At 59.3% G+C, this 14,358-nt stretch overlaps 1 protein-coding gene across 1 annotated transcript in view; it reads left to right on the forward strand.

Moving 5' to 3' along the window:
* Positions 1–14,358, forward strand: part of FAM193A (family with sequence similarity 193 member A) — a 105,952-nt gene that overhangs the window by 74,002 nt on the left and 17,592 nt on the right. The window contains exons 13-17 of the mRNA XM_054581877.1: positions 1,274–1,525; positions 10,531–10,729; positions 11,659–11,931; positions 13,100–13,382; positions 13,895–14,078. Coding sequence (XP_054437852.1) covers positions 1,274–1,525; positions 10,531–10,729; positions 11,659–11,931; positions 13,100–13,382; positions 13,895–14,078 — 1,191 coding nt within the window. The remainder of the gene's footprint in view (positions 1–1,273; positions 1,526–10,530; positions 10,730–11,658; positions 11,932–13,099; positions 13,383–13,894; positions 14,079–14,358) is intronic.

The following is a 14,358-nucleotide window of genomic DNA, read 5'->3' on the forward strand; positions in this document are numbered from 1 at the left end:
TAGAGAGAGGAAAAGGAAGGGAGAAAGAGGGAGGGAAACATTGGTTAGTTGCCTCCCCTACACTCCCTGACTGGGGACTGAACCCGCAACCCAGGCATGTGCCGTGACTGGGAACTGAATCGGTGACCTCTCACTTTGTGGGACAACACCCAACCCACCAAGCCATACTGGTCAGGACCCTGCTTGGAGGTTGTGTTGAATTCTTGAATATTCTTGAGTCCTTTGATAGAATTCACCAGCAAAATGCTCTGATCCTAGTCTTTTATTAGTGGGATGATATAGATCAATTTTAGGAAAAATACAGTTTTAACAAAATTGAATGTCAGTTTATGAACATGCTATATACATTTTTATACCTAAGTCATCTTTAATTTCTCTCTGATTTAAAAAAATTTCTAGTCAATGGGCCTTGAACATATTTTTGAAACTTAAATTTAGATTTTTTTGATTCTATAGTAAGTGGTATTTCCCAATTTTGAGTTTCAGTTTATTGTTGGTAACATAAAAATACTGGCACAGTTGATTTCTATGTATAGGTCTTGTATCCTTCCGCTTCACCAAACTCGTGCCCTCTCACCGGGCCCTGCTCCGCGTCCTCACCCTGCCCCCGGCCGTGCCCTTGGCCCGGGACGCCCGGCTCGCACCGAGTGGCGGCGGGCGGCGCGGGCACCTGCCGGGGCCGTCGCTCCCTGTCGCCTGGCTTTACTCTCCTGTTCTCCCTTTGCTCCCTTTGCTTGTACTACACAAATTCCGCGTACCATTTCCATTCTGCTGTTGATTCTTTCTGTGCGTCTTTCGGTTGGTTCGGGGGCGGGGATTTGGCGGGGACGGAGCCCCGGGAAGGGGGCCAGGCTCTGGCCTTGCTCGCCCCAGCGCCCGCAGATGTGCGTGCGTAGCGCCTCTCAGTCCGCCTTTTCCCTTTGGTTGATTTCCAGAGCCTCTGACAGTTGTGTTCAGTTTGACACTTCATTCCACCTTAGCGGAAGTCCCCGTCTCTGGTCTACTCTGCCTTCGTCACCAGCCCCTTGTTCCTGCGCAGACAGGCCCAGGATGCAGCCAGCCGCTGGGGAATGGGGTGCGCACCCCCCTCTTCAGGTTCCTGCCGTCCTGGGCTCTCGGGTCCCTCGTTTCCCACATAATAGGGCCCCGGCCAGCGGGGTGTCGGGACGAGCCTCTGCCTGCTGCGCACCTGCCGTGCTTGGCAGGCTGTTGCTGACTTGAACTGCACCCCGTCTTCATCTCTCTGAGTAAGCAGGTACTTCTTTTCCTTCAGGCTGAACAAGCTGCAAACACTTGTGAATGCCACGTATGTAAGCAGGAAGCTTCTGGACTGCCGTTGTCAGCCATGACGGCTGGAGCCCTTCCTCCAGGCCACCAGTTCCTGAGCCCAGAGAAGCCCGCACACCCGGCTCTGCATCTGTACCCCCACATCCATGGGCACGTGCCCTTGCACACCGTCCCACACCTGCCTCGCCCTCTGATCCACCCCACCTTGTACGCAGCACCTCCCTTCGCCCACAGTAAGGTAAGTCGGGGCAGAAGGGGCCTGGCAGACAGACAGTGCTCAGCCGGCACGCGTGTGGAGCAGCGTCTGGGCTTGACGGGAAGGTCGGCCCGCGTGCCCTTTACTGTTAGCGCCTCAGCTCTGGGGATCTTGAGCCTTTATGTTATAAAAACAGTTAGGAAAGGCAGGGTGCACACCTTCAGAATTCACTGGAATGGAAAGGTTCTCAGGCGACGGGTCCCACGCGGGGACGCTGCCGCGGAGGCTCCTCTGGCTCTGCACTCCTGGGCTGGGCGGCGGGGCCGTGGCTACAGCGGGGCCCGCGTCTGAAACAGTCGCACTCGCCGTGGGAAGGCGGAGGGCCTGTGGGAACCACGGCTGGAGGGGGAGACCCTGGGCGCGATGGGCCAGAGGGTCCCCGCGCCACGCGGGGCGCGGCTGGGGGCCGACCGGACGGGGCCTCCGAGGGATGCTTGCGCTGAGACTGCTCGGGGCAGGGAGGCAGTCCGTCCCGTGAAAGCCGCCTCCTGTGTGTGCGCCTTCCCCGGGAGCCGCGTGCTTGTATTTAACGTCTCCAACTCTTCAGGGAGATTTTAGATGGGGTTTGGTTTTTGGTATTATAGAGAGATTTATTTCTCTAGCTACTTTGAACTTAGCTTTATTAACTCTTACCATATATCCTGATTTCCATCATCAGTTATTCTGGTTCAAGATTAGCTCTAATCAAAACCAGAATTCTCCCCAAATTCTCCCGATTTATTACTATAACACCCTGATCAGCTGAGATGGACAGGGAGGACCGGTCCCAGAGGGGCTTTTCAGGCTCCGTGCACGTGGTCTTCCCTGAGCCGCCCCGGGGGCAGGGTGTGGGGGGCCCAGGAGTGGGGTTGGCTGTTTGTGTGCCGGGCAAGGGCACAGGTTGGGGATAAAACTGCTGCTTTAGCCGTGAATGGAATCCTTTCGTCATGGTCTGTTACAGTCAGTACTTGGAAACTATAACCAAATTTATGATTAAATTGTGTTAGATTGAATATTGCTCAGTTTGGACGTTTAAGGATGCCTTTATTAATAGAATGACTTCAGTAGTATTTCAGGTATAGACAGTAGGTCCTTAAATAATTTTTTTGTTCAACAGTGTTTCGTTATAACAATGAGGCGCTACAGGAACCTGTTACTTATACCAGTTACCTTGTGGTAAAATTGGCTGTGCTATACACCGTCGCGCCCAACGTCACAGGACACTCTGAGGACACGCAGCGAGGCCTTGCTGCGCACGCCACCCGGCCTCTCCAAGGGCTGGCCCGCCTTTACTGCCTCCTCCCCTCTGGGTGCCTGTGTTCGCCCCGCTTCCACCTCAGTAGAGTTTTGTTGTCTATGTTCTGAGGAGAGAGAATAGAATGTTCTCCTACTCCTTCCTGCGGTAGGTGCTGTCAGGAGTTCGTTCCCGAAGATCTCCAAGTCATGTCACGAGACTGGCTATTCCCGAAGGGCACTGGGGTGCGCTAGTTAGGAACTGACTCCCCTGGGCTGTGGCCTGTCCTCAGGGTGTCACAGCAAGTCTGCAGGACAGAGCAGGGAATGACATTGGGGGAAGGCTGCTGTGTCTGAAGCCTGTTTATTTGGTGCCCGGTAGTCTAGGAGGTAGATGTGGAAGACTCATAGATAGACAGGCAAATCCAGAGGACAGGCTGTTCAGCTTTATTTCAACCACTGTGCTGTTAGGTCAGGACTGTTTACTGATGCATTTAAAATACATGAGCTAGATGCCTTTTTTTATTTGGAAAAATGAGCTGCGTTTGGCAAAACATTTTGCTTGTGCCTGGTGTTAGACTGTTTGTTACCCTGCGCTCACCTCGTCCCGCACCGGATCCTGTGGATGGATTTTGCATCATCCACGGTCGTTTGACTTGTGGGGGCCTCTGTCTGTAAAGGCATCATGTGTCGCAGCTCGTAAGGGGTGGCGGGAGCGCCCCTGGGGGCGGATGGGCTGCGCAGAGCAGCGCAGCTGCCCTGCGCTCCATCAGCGCGGGTCTCTTCGAGGGCCTGGGGCCGGTCCGTGTGGCGTTCTGAGCGCGGCCGGGAGGGGCGGCGTGCGGCCGTGTGTGCAAAGGCGCTCGCGCCCCGCCCCTGTGTCGGCGTTGTCAGGGCCTTCAGGGGTCACCGCTCTGCTGCGATGGCAGGTGTCGCCTTTGGAACGTGTCGTTGTCGCAGTCCACGCTTTGGCCATTGTGGGTGACTGTTGGGTCCCTGAAGAGTTCGGGGTGAGGATTGGGAGCATTTTACTTTCTTGCATTTGGGAAAACCTGAAGACTATTTTCAGATGTCTCTGTGTCAACGATACACTTAATCTGTATGTTGAGTTATAAGTTATTTGAAAGGTAAAAAGTAGTTGCAGGAGGAAAATACAGTAACAAGATGCTAGAAAAGAAATTAAATCTGCACCGGGGTAGTTCCCATTATTTGGGATTTCCCAGCTACCTTTCTGTTACTGAGTCCGACTTCAATTCCTTTGTGTTCTGAGAGCTGTGTGTTTCCTTTACTTTCAATGCGTTACGGTCGCTTTATGGCCCGGGGGGGGGGTCTGCCTTGGTGCGTGTTCCGTGGCAGCGTGGGAGGCATGTGTCACCTGCTGCTGTCGGGTGAAGTGGCCTGTAGGTGCCAGTGACACGCAGCCGGTTGCCGGTACTCTGGAGTCCAGCCACGTCCTCGCGGCCCCCCTGCCTGCGGCCCTGTCCACTCTGACGGAGGCGTGCCGGCGTCTCCCACCGTGACCACGGGGCCTGCTGCTTCTCCTGGCACTTCTGCCCATTCCTGCCCCATGCGGTTTGACTCTGGTGCGAGGTGCTTACGTGTTCAGGATTTGTTGTGTCCTTGCAGAATGGACCCTTTTATCAGTGTGTCGTGTTCTTTTTTGTCGCTGGTGTTTTTGGTGTTTTGCTCTGAAGTCTGCTTGTCCGAAGTTGCTGTCGCTACCCCACCTTTTCCCTGGTGTTGGTGTGCGTATCTCCTTCCTTTACTTGTAACTTACAGAGGCCTTTGAACTGACAGTAGGTTTCTCGTAAACATGTGTGCATTGGGTTGTGGTTTTTTGGTTCCCTGATAATCTCTGTCATTTCCTTGGTATGTTTAGACCATTCACATTTATAGTGATATGTTTATAACAGTTCTCTAATTGTGTATGTGCTGCCAAAGCAAGCACCATAATGTTTTTTATCTGGTGCCAGAGACTTCTTTTTCTGCCTTTTCCACTTTTTTCTTTTTTTTAAAGATTTTATTTATTTGTAGAGAGAGAGAGGGAGAGGAACATCGATGTGCGGGAGATAGGTCGATCAGTTGCCTCTTACACACCTCCAGCTGGGGACTTGGCCCGCAACCCAGGCATCTGCCCTGGTGGGGAACCAAGCTCGCAACCGTCTGGGTCCCAGGCCGGCGCCCAGCCCGCCGAGCCCCACCAGCCAGGGCTCATGCCTTTTCCTCTTCTAACTGAGCATTTTCGGATTCCATTTAATCTCTTCTCTTAGCATATCAATTATCCTTATTTTTTAAATCTGTAACAGTTGCATTGGAATCTCCATTTTAACGCTCTAAGTCCCCCTCAAACGGCGCTGTTCTGCCTCATGCGTGGCACAGGCTCCTTCGGACAGGCTCCTTCGGACAGGCTCCCCCCTCCTGTGCCTGGCGGCATGCCGTCCTTACTGCCGTCTGTCCATAACCACCCAGTGTGTTGTTGCTGTTGTTACTTTAAACAAAGTTACTGAATACATTTTACCGTCAATTAGGAATAAAAAGGAGAGCTTTGGTTTCCCGCTCTCTCCTCCATCCGGGTCGCCCTCCGTACGCGCAGCCCCCAGTGTGCAGCCACGTCGCGCCCCCGGCCTGAAGGCCCCTCAGCTCTCCCCACCTCCCTGTGTCCGAGGGGCTCTTACTTCTCCCTGCTTGTGAAGGGTAATTGTGCTTGATACAGAATCCTAGGTAGGTGGCGTTTTTTCTTTCAACACCTAAATGTGGCTGACTTCACTCTTCCCCGCTCAACAGTTTCTGATGCGGTGTCCTCGGTAGTTCTCTTCCTTGTTTGACAAATGCAGGGGCTCCTTCCCTCCCCGCCCCCAGACTGTGTTCTGGATTTTCTTCGCTGTCTCTGGCTTTCTGCAGTTTGAATATGATATGACAGGGTGTAGATTTGGGGGTATTCCAGCTGGTGTCCTCTGAGCTTCCTGGCTCTGTGGCTTGGTGTCTGTCAGTAGTTTTGGAACACCCTGACTTTAAGCATTATGACTGTAAGTACTTCTTCCATCTGTTCTCTTTTTTTCTTTCTTTCTCGTGTCCCAATGACCGTATGTTGCATGTTTTAAAATTGTCCCTCAGTGCTCGGCTGTTTCGTTGTGTTTTGCTGGGTGGTGGCGATGGTGGTGGTGGTGAAGCATTCTTCCTTCCTGTGTCATTTTCCTTTGGGAAGTTCTCCGTGGCTGTGCTTGCGGCCGTCTTCAGCCTCCTGCCTGACCAAGCGTTCCCAGCCACGCCGTCCGCGTGCTGCCGCCCATGCCGTTGCGTCTCTGAGCCCGTGAGGCCTCTGGGAGGCCTCCCTGTTCCCTTCCTTGTCCTGAAGCTCTCTTTCTGATTTCCTGTCTCCTTGGCACCTGGTTCACTCTGAGAACGTTTGTGGGTCAGTCTTGGCAATGAGCCCTGCGGCGGTCGCAGCTGATCTGAGAGATGCAAACAAGCGCTCTTCTTCAATGTTTTTACATATATCAGATGCACAGGTTTAAGGTCATGACTAGCCTGACACATGTCATGGACATGCATGTAGCTGTTCTGTGTTTGAGTAACACCTGAGGACGTCAGTCTGTGTGTTGTTTCAGCTGACGTGTTGTTCCCTTACCTGTGTGGTAACTTTATTGGGAGGTCGTGTTTGTTCATCTCAGTCTGTGGGAACCCCGAGACCTGAAACAGGAGAGGCCTCCTCAAGAGAGGGTGTCCGTGTGCCGGTGTGAGGCATCCAAGGGGCGCTGGCCCGCCTCAGACCCCCAGCCCCTCTGGAGAGTCTGCAGCTCTCCTGCCTCCTGTGGGGCCCTGGATCCGCGCCCCCAACCCTGCGACCTGGTGCGCGTGCCCTCGGGACGGCACAGTCCCGGCACCTCCGCCTGGCCCTGTTTCCTCTCGCCATGTTCTTACTTCTTCCCTGTGAAAGATTCCCGTGCTCTCTCTGGGGCTGCACACTTCGTCGCAGAGGCGCTCGGTGCCGTTCGGCTGGGGTTAGAGTGCAGCGTGCCCCTTCAGCGGAGGAGCCCCGGCGGGGTGCCCGGCCTTGCAGAGCAGCGCAGACCTGCACTGGCGGTGCAGCCTCAGCCCCCGCCCCACGGGGCCCTGGAGCAGCCACGCGGCCACGGCTGTGGGGCCAGACTTGGGCCCGAAGCCCTGCGTCTTCTTCCCGGAAAACGCGTTGTGGAGCCGTCACCTTGCTAGATCAGGGCCTGGCTGGTTCACAGAGGCAGCGGGATGCCTTGAATTCTACACTGGGCCTGGAGGGTTGTCTGGACGTGGCCTCCAGATGGCCGTCACTGAGCACGGGGCGTTGAGAGGGGCCCAGCGCATCGCTGAGGCACAGCCATTGCAGGGGTTGTCTCATGGCGCCCAGCGTGGCACAAGTGTGCATTCGAGTAGGAGACAGCTCTGTGGACGTGTGGGCACCATGGCTGCGCTCTGGGGTCCTGTGCGACCTGTGGCCTGTGTCCCGTGTCAGTGGCTGTGGTCTCGTCTTCTGGCCTGAGAAGCAGCCGGTGCTCCTGCCTCGTTACCACCTCCAGCAGGGGCGCTGAGGACCTCAGAGAGAAGAGACCCAGGCCAGTCCCCTGGCCCGCGCGGTCCCCTGTTGGAGAGCTTGGGTGGGCCGTTCCTCCCGCGTGCGCCAGCAGCTCGCCCTCTTCTGCGTGGCGCCCAAGGCTGTGGGGCCGTGGGGCCGTGGGGCCTGTGTGCCACCAGCTGGCTCCTCGGCTCTCACACACGCCCTCAGGGCTCCGAGCAGGCATCTGGACGTGTGCGTGGGCATCAGCATGTTCGTTTAAAGCAGAAGCTTTGTGCCCGGCCCCGTGAGTCTCCCTCTGTCGAGGAGAGCAGCACAGAGCAAGTGTCCGTGCAGGCGGCATGGACTGCGCAGCGTGGAGCTGGTGCTCTGAGCTGGCGGCGCTCCCACAGCGAGGGGCTTGCCTCGTGCGTCAGGCGCTGGCGCGCTGCCGTGGCGTAGCCCCGAAATGGCCTGCTTGACGGGTGCCTGCTCTTCCTGAAGGAAACCCACTGCTGGCCCAGCCCCCGCCCTTGCAAGTCAACAGCCAGGACTCCCGCTCTGAGTCGATTGGCTCCTGCGGAGCTGTGTGAACTGAATGCAGAGTCACTGGCTTCCGCTGACAGTGTGACAGTGTCACAGTCCCCTGGCCTCGTCCCCGTAGCCCTCTAGGCTGAGCTCTGCGCAGCAGGCACTGGGCACGCAGTGGGCACCGGGCCCCTGCGCCCCGTGCAGGGAGGGCAGAGCCGCTCGTGCTCAGGAGCCTCGCAGGCTGGGGGGCAGGGGCGCCTCGGACGCAGTCAGCGCGCCATGATGTCCCGCAGCAGAAACCGCAGCGGCCACAGCGGCCGCGGTGCCGAGGGCGGCGGGCTGTGCGGCCATGGGCGCCCCCCAGAGGCGGCGGGCTGTGGGGGGTCAGCATGACCCTCGGGCGTGCGCGGACAGTGGGTCCAGGCCGTCAGCCGGGCTTTCTCAGGACGAAACCGAGCCGCCCCAGCTGTGTCTGGGCTCGGGAAGTCCCTGAGCCGCTGTGGGGCCCTCAAGGCGCTCCAGCCGTTCAGAGCCCGCCCCGCTGGGCTGGGGGCACACCGCCTCCCAGAGACGGGGCCGCAGCCTCCCCTGCCGGCCACCTCTGCCCCCCAGCAGACGGTTTTCAAGACGAAGAGCCCTTCTGTTTAATCACTTTCCATCAGATTCTTCTTAGCATGGCAGCTCTACCGTGTCTCTTGTCTGCGGACGTATAGGCTTCTTCTTCCCTCTCTGTCCTTGGGCCCCTGCAGAACAGGCAGCTCAGGCTCCTGCTCTGCCCCGGGGCGGCCAGCGCAGGTCTGTTCCTTCCCACTTGCAAATTCCGGGTGCTCGTCCCAGCCTCACCCTGCGTCTCTGCCTCCCTGAGCCCCGTCAGGGTCAGCAGGTGCACCAGAAGCTGTGCTGGGGAGGGCGGCGGCTCTGAGCGCGGGGCGGGCTCTGCGTGCCGGGACGCCTTCTCATGCAGGGTGATGGTCCACCGCCACACTCACCGAATGTTTACTGTGGGCCACACCGTGTGCCGATCAGTTGACACTCACAGTCTGGTGTGATTCCTGCCACAACCCCTGGAGGTAGGTATTTCTGTGTTCTAGATGAGGAAACCACAGCTCAGAAAGTGCGGGTGATTTGCCTGAGGTCACACAGCTAGTAAGAAGGGAGAGCCCACACCTGAACCCCTCCGTCTGCAGCCCGAGGGCTGAGAACGGGGCCAGAGTGCACAGGCAGCTCCGCCACTGACCACCTGCCGGGGCGGAGCCAGAGACGGTCGTCCCTGCTCTGCGTCCTGCCAGGCTCCTGTCCCCAGAGCTCTGACTTCCACATCATCACCATTCCTCACCCCCGAACTGCGCTCAGCGCCATCCTCCCGCCGTGTGGCTCATCCACCGCCCTGCCCGAGGTCGGCCTTCGTGCTCCCCCGGCCAGGCCGCCTCGCCCTGCGCTACCACCCTCTGCAGCTCCCTGCCCTCAGGACGGAAGTCGTACGAAGTCCTCTGTCATTTGGCCCTTGTAGCCCATCAGCCTAGGACAGTTGTCCACGGACTTAGACCGCCCCTGTGCCCTGTCCCCCTCCCTCTCCCTGACCCGTGCCTCAGCCAGGCCCCCAGAGTTCTGCCCAACCATGGCCTGCTCCTGGTACCCCTCCCACAGTCCTGCCGCACGAGTGCATAGCCCCCACTGCGCGCGCGGGCCCCGAAGGGCAGTGCGGCCAGGGTGGCTCCCTGTGCCAGGCCTGTGGCTTCCCAGGGGCTGTGCCGGGGCGCAGGCCTGCTAGGGAGGGCCGTGGGCCGGGCGTCGGCACGGACCCCTGCGGCCCGCCCCCTCGTGACGCTTACAGGATTTGGGGGCACACATTGAACCAGTGGGTAGTTACAAGTGTGATGAGTGCCAAGAGGGAAAACTGCGACTTTATTGCGTTTAATGGAAGGCCCATGTCTGGGTGTGGGTGTGGGGTGGTGAGGGCAAAGTCAGCGGTGGCTTCCCTGAGGAAGAGACATGTGGGCCTCCGGGTGAACGCCAGTCAGCAGGACCGCGAGCTGGGCAGCACGCACGAGCACGTGCACACGGTGCGGGGAGAGGTCCGGGCTGGGGAAGGGCTAGGAGTTTGAGGGCCAGGGGGAGGCCAGTGTGGGCAGGGGCTCGGCATCCCGCAGACAGGGCAGGACCAGGCCACGGGTAAGAGCCCCGTCCGCGCGGGTGGAGGCCGGGCGGCAGGGAGGGGCGGGGAGATGCCCAGCTCCCGTCCTGGACGGGGGCTTTGCCCGGGGGCTTCCAGTAATAACATGCAGTGCCTCGTTCTCCCCTGCCCTCTGCCCTCCGCCCCCGTGCCCTGTGAGGGCACTGCTGAAGAGTGTTGTCATTTTTTATCCAAGGTTCCAAAGTTGGCATTTTAGCAACGATCATTAGGATGTCGAGTGAGGGTAAGCCAGAGGAAGAGATCTTATGCAAATGACCACCTTTGAACTGTGACTAGGGAAGCGTATCAGAATTCGCATCAGAATTGGCCGAGTGTCAGCTTTGTCCCATACGGTCCTCAGGGCACCAGGTGCTTCACAGGCTCCCTCTGGGTCGAGAGTGACTGCGCGAGGTGTCCGCCAGGGCACCGCTCAGGCGAGCGCGTCCCTCAGGGCTCCCAGGAATGGCTTGTCTGTCTGTAGCTTAACTACGTAGGTAAACAGAATATTAATTTTGATATGTGATTAGAACTTTTTTTTTGTAGGCTTTACCGCCAGCACCTGTTCAGAATCACACAAATAAGCATCAGGTATTCAATGCATCTCTTCAAGACCATATTTACCCGAGCTGTTTTGGGACTACTCCAGAGTGGAATAGTTCTAAGTTTATAAGTCTTTGGGGATCAGAAGTGATGAATGATAAGAACTGGAGTCCTGGCACTTTCTTGCCAGATACAATTTCTGGTAAGGAACCTGTTAAAACTTTATTCAAGTTTCTCACTGTCCAAGCGGAGCGGACGGCCGTCTGTGGCTGTGTCTCCCGCGGAAGCCCCAAGGGGCCGGGCCCCGTGCAGCTGTGCCCAGGCTGCTGCTTCCCTGCCTCACCTCCAGCGGGCGGCCCCGGGCCTGCCGTGCCGCCCCACCCCCTCCGTGTCCCGCGCCCTGTGGCGGGCAGGCTCGGGGCTGCCCCAGTGCTGCTGAGCGTCTTCGTCTCCGGGGTGCAGTGTTAGGCCTGCGGTTGTCAAGCAGCGCCGACAGCCAGACCTCGACCCAGCACACACCGGGGCGGTGCCGCAGGGCCACAGGCAGCTGGCACATCATGCCTGGCCTCCCTCCCTCTGCCTCTGCACTGACCTTCCGTGGGACGTGTCCCTCTAACAGGCTTGCCCTCCCAGCTGCGGCGGTGCGGCTGCTACTGCAGCGGCCAGGCCCCTGAGGAGGGCCAGTCCCTCAGCCTGCTCTGTCCTCACGTGGCCAGAGCCCCCAGCGGCCCCGCCCCCAGCCCCTGCATGTGGTCAGGACAGCAAGCTGCACTGGACACCTGGTCTGTGCCTGGACAGGGTTTCTAGCTGTGTGACCTTGGGCAAGTTGCTTAGCCTCTCTGAGCCTGCGTTTCTTCATCTTCAGGATGGGAATAGTAGTACCAAGCTCAGAAAGTAGTTTTAAGACATTAAGTAGAGTAACTTCTGGAAAGCACCTAGCACAGGCACTGGCACGTAGTGGGTGCTCAGTAAATTTTTTCTCTTACGGGAGCGCTAGTGGGCAGCGTCATCCCAGTAGAACCCTCACGCAGAGCAGCCCCGGTGTTAAGAGGTCCACCTTCAGGTACCGTTTAGGTTTGAGCCTAAATAACGTTTCTGTCAGAAGCCTAACGTTCCCGTTCTTCTCTCAAGGGAGTGACATGCTCGGGCCAACACTCACAGAAACGAGACCCGACGCCCTCCCGCTGCCACCGAGCAATGGGACGCCTACAGCTTTGGATTGTAAAGAGAAAAAAAATGCCGCAAAAAAGAAATGCTTGTACAACTTCCAAGATGCTTTCATGGAAGCAAATAAAGTGGTGATGGCCACCTCGTCAGCCACCTCCTCCGTCTCCTGCACGGCCACCACAGTGCAGTCCAGCAACAGCCAGTTCAAAGTGTCGTCCAGGAGGCCCCCTTCCATAGGTGAGGCGTGGCGGCGGGCCCTGGGCAGGCTTGGTGCTCGCTGCCCTCTGCGATCACCCTTCGGTGGCCTGGCCGGGGTGGGGGGGGCAGCGTCATAATTCACAGTGTCCACGCCCAAGAGAATGCCACTGTCCCATAACATCCGCTGGGGCTTGGCCACATAGGTCCTGCCTTTCACCTCTGCACCTGCTGTTGTGAGCACGAGGAGACGTCGTTAGTCATCTGAAAGCGAGGCTGGGAGAGCGAGCCTGTGGGGCGTCGCAAGTGTGCAGGTGGTGTGGCCGCCAGACTCACACCTGTGAGCCCAGGGCCGAGAGCCTGACGGCGTGGATGCTGTTGGCCAGTGGTTGATGTCAGGGGACGCGGGAGCTGGCTCGTGGGGCCGTGCGGCGCAGAGAAATGGAGCGGCTCATAGCACACAACTGAAATCGGGTTCCAGCTACGTGGCGGGAGGTGGGGCAGCCTCTTGACGGAAGAGGAGGAGCTTGCCCTCGCCATGTGAGTTCAGGAGCAGGGAGCCGCCCTGAGCCCGCCGGGCGGTGGCCGCCCAGGTGTGCGCCTTGGCGTGCGCCGAGAGCCTTGGCTGTCAGAGCGGGGAACGCAGGTCCCCGCTGTCTGGGAGCAGCACCCACAGGGGATGGGCAGGCCGCCCCCGAGCCCCCGGCACACGTCACCTCAGCACCGCAGCACTGACAGTAGGTGCCCCTGGGGACTCGTGCCCGAAGCACTGGGACACAGCCTCACGCGCCCGGATGTCCGGGTTGGTGGACGGCCGGCTCTACTCGAGGGCCGCCAGCACTGTGAAAGGAGGGAGAGCGCAGAGGCTGGGCCGGGGGAGAGCTGCCAGGGCCTGCGGGGGGGACGCGGGACGCTGAGCAGGGCTGCCTGCTCTCAGGGGCTCCTGCAGGAAGCGTTTGGGGGTCGGGGGGGGGGTGGAGAGAGAGAGAGAGAGAGAGAGTGTGTGTGTGTGTGTGTGTGTGTGTGTGTGTGTGTGTGAGAGAGAGAGGGAGAGAGAGGGAGGGAGAGCGTGTGTGTGTATAACAAAGGAAGCGGGGCAGAACATTAACTGGTGATGAGTCCAGGCGAAGGGTAGGTGAAAAGTCTTAACTAAGAGGGACGTGAACGCGTGTGTGACTCAGCTGTTGGCATGGCTTTGTCCCCGGCGCAGGCGAGGTCTTCCACGGCGTCAGCAAAGAGGAGCACAGGCGTGCGGGGCCGGCCGCCCCGAGGAGCAGCCCCACAAGCCTGGCGCCGCTCCCCGCGCTCGCCCCCGCCGCCCTCTCTCCAGCCTCCCCGCCTCACCTGGCGAATCTCGCAGCCCCCACCTTCCCCAAAACCGCGGCCGCGTCCCCTGGGTTTGTGGATTCACGCAAGAGCTTCTGTCCTGCTTCGGTGGCACCCCCGCCCCCCGCCACAGACGGCTCCGTCAGCGCACCTCCGAGCGTCTGCAGGTGAGCCCCAGGCCCGGAGGCGACGGCAGGGCAGCTGGGGGACGGGGCGCCGCTCGCGGAGCCCTGCAGCCTCGCAGCCCGTGGGCGAGGGGGAGGGACGCCTGGCGGAGGCCACGGGTTAGGGGGGCCAGGGCCGCGTGGACCGGTGTGTGGACCCCACCCAACCGTGGACAGCATCAGGGGCTGGGCCCTGGGTGGTTTTTCAGTTGTATTTGTTGCCACTAAGCCAAGTACAATGATACAGCCACCAGTGGCCAGTTTTTTTAAGACAGTTTTTGTTCTCTTTGAACTTGCCGGGCTGAAGCCGTACCCCCACCCCAGGATGAGATGGTCGTGAGGCGCCGTGGGGAGGGGGTGTGTGCCCGACACGCCGTCTCGGTGTGGCCGCCCGCTGCACGTGCCCCCTCGCCCAGTCGCCACCCCGCCTTCCCCTGCCCGGGCCCCTGTGTCCGTGAGGGGCGGGGCCCCGCGAGGCGCGCCGCCTGCTGACAGGCCTGTGTGCGGTTTCGCAGCGACCCCGACTGCGAAGGGCACCGCTGCGAGAACGGCGTCTACGACCCGCAGCAGGACGAGGGCGACGAGAGCGCCGATGAGGACAGCTGCTCCGAGCACAGCTCCAGCACCTCCACCTCCACCACCCAGAAGGAGGGCAAGTACTGCGACTGCTGCTACTGTGAATTCTTCGGGCACGGCGGGGTGAGTGCGCGGGCGTGGGTGGCAGCGGGGGCCGGGCGGCCCGGGGTCTGGTTTGTTGTGTGGAGCCTGGCAGCTTAGTTCAGGTCAAGGTCTGGTTTGAAACGGCGATTCCACTCCTGGGTTGCCCTTACCCTGGGCGTGTAATGAAAAAACTTGCTCACAGATTTAGTTATAAGGGTTCAATGCAGCATTGTTGTGTGTGTACGAGTTTTAAAGTAGCTGATGGGGCAGGGGCTGGCTGCTCGGCTGCCCAGCTGGGGGCAGCGGGGGAGGCCAGGCA

The sequence above is a fragment of the Pteronotus mesoamericanus genome, unplaced genomic scaffold (assembly GCF_021234165.1).
Source record: "Pteronotus mesoamericanus isolate MK-2021 breed Mesoamerican mustached bat unplaced genomic scaffold, CSHL_Meso_final contig_68, whole genome shotgun sequence".
In the NCBI taxonomy this organism is placed as follows: Eukaryota; Metazoa; Chordata; class Mammalia; order Chiroptera; family Mormoopidae; genus Pteronotus; species Pteronotus mesoamericanus.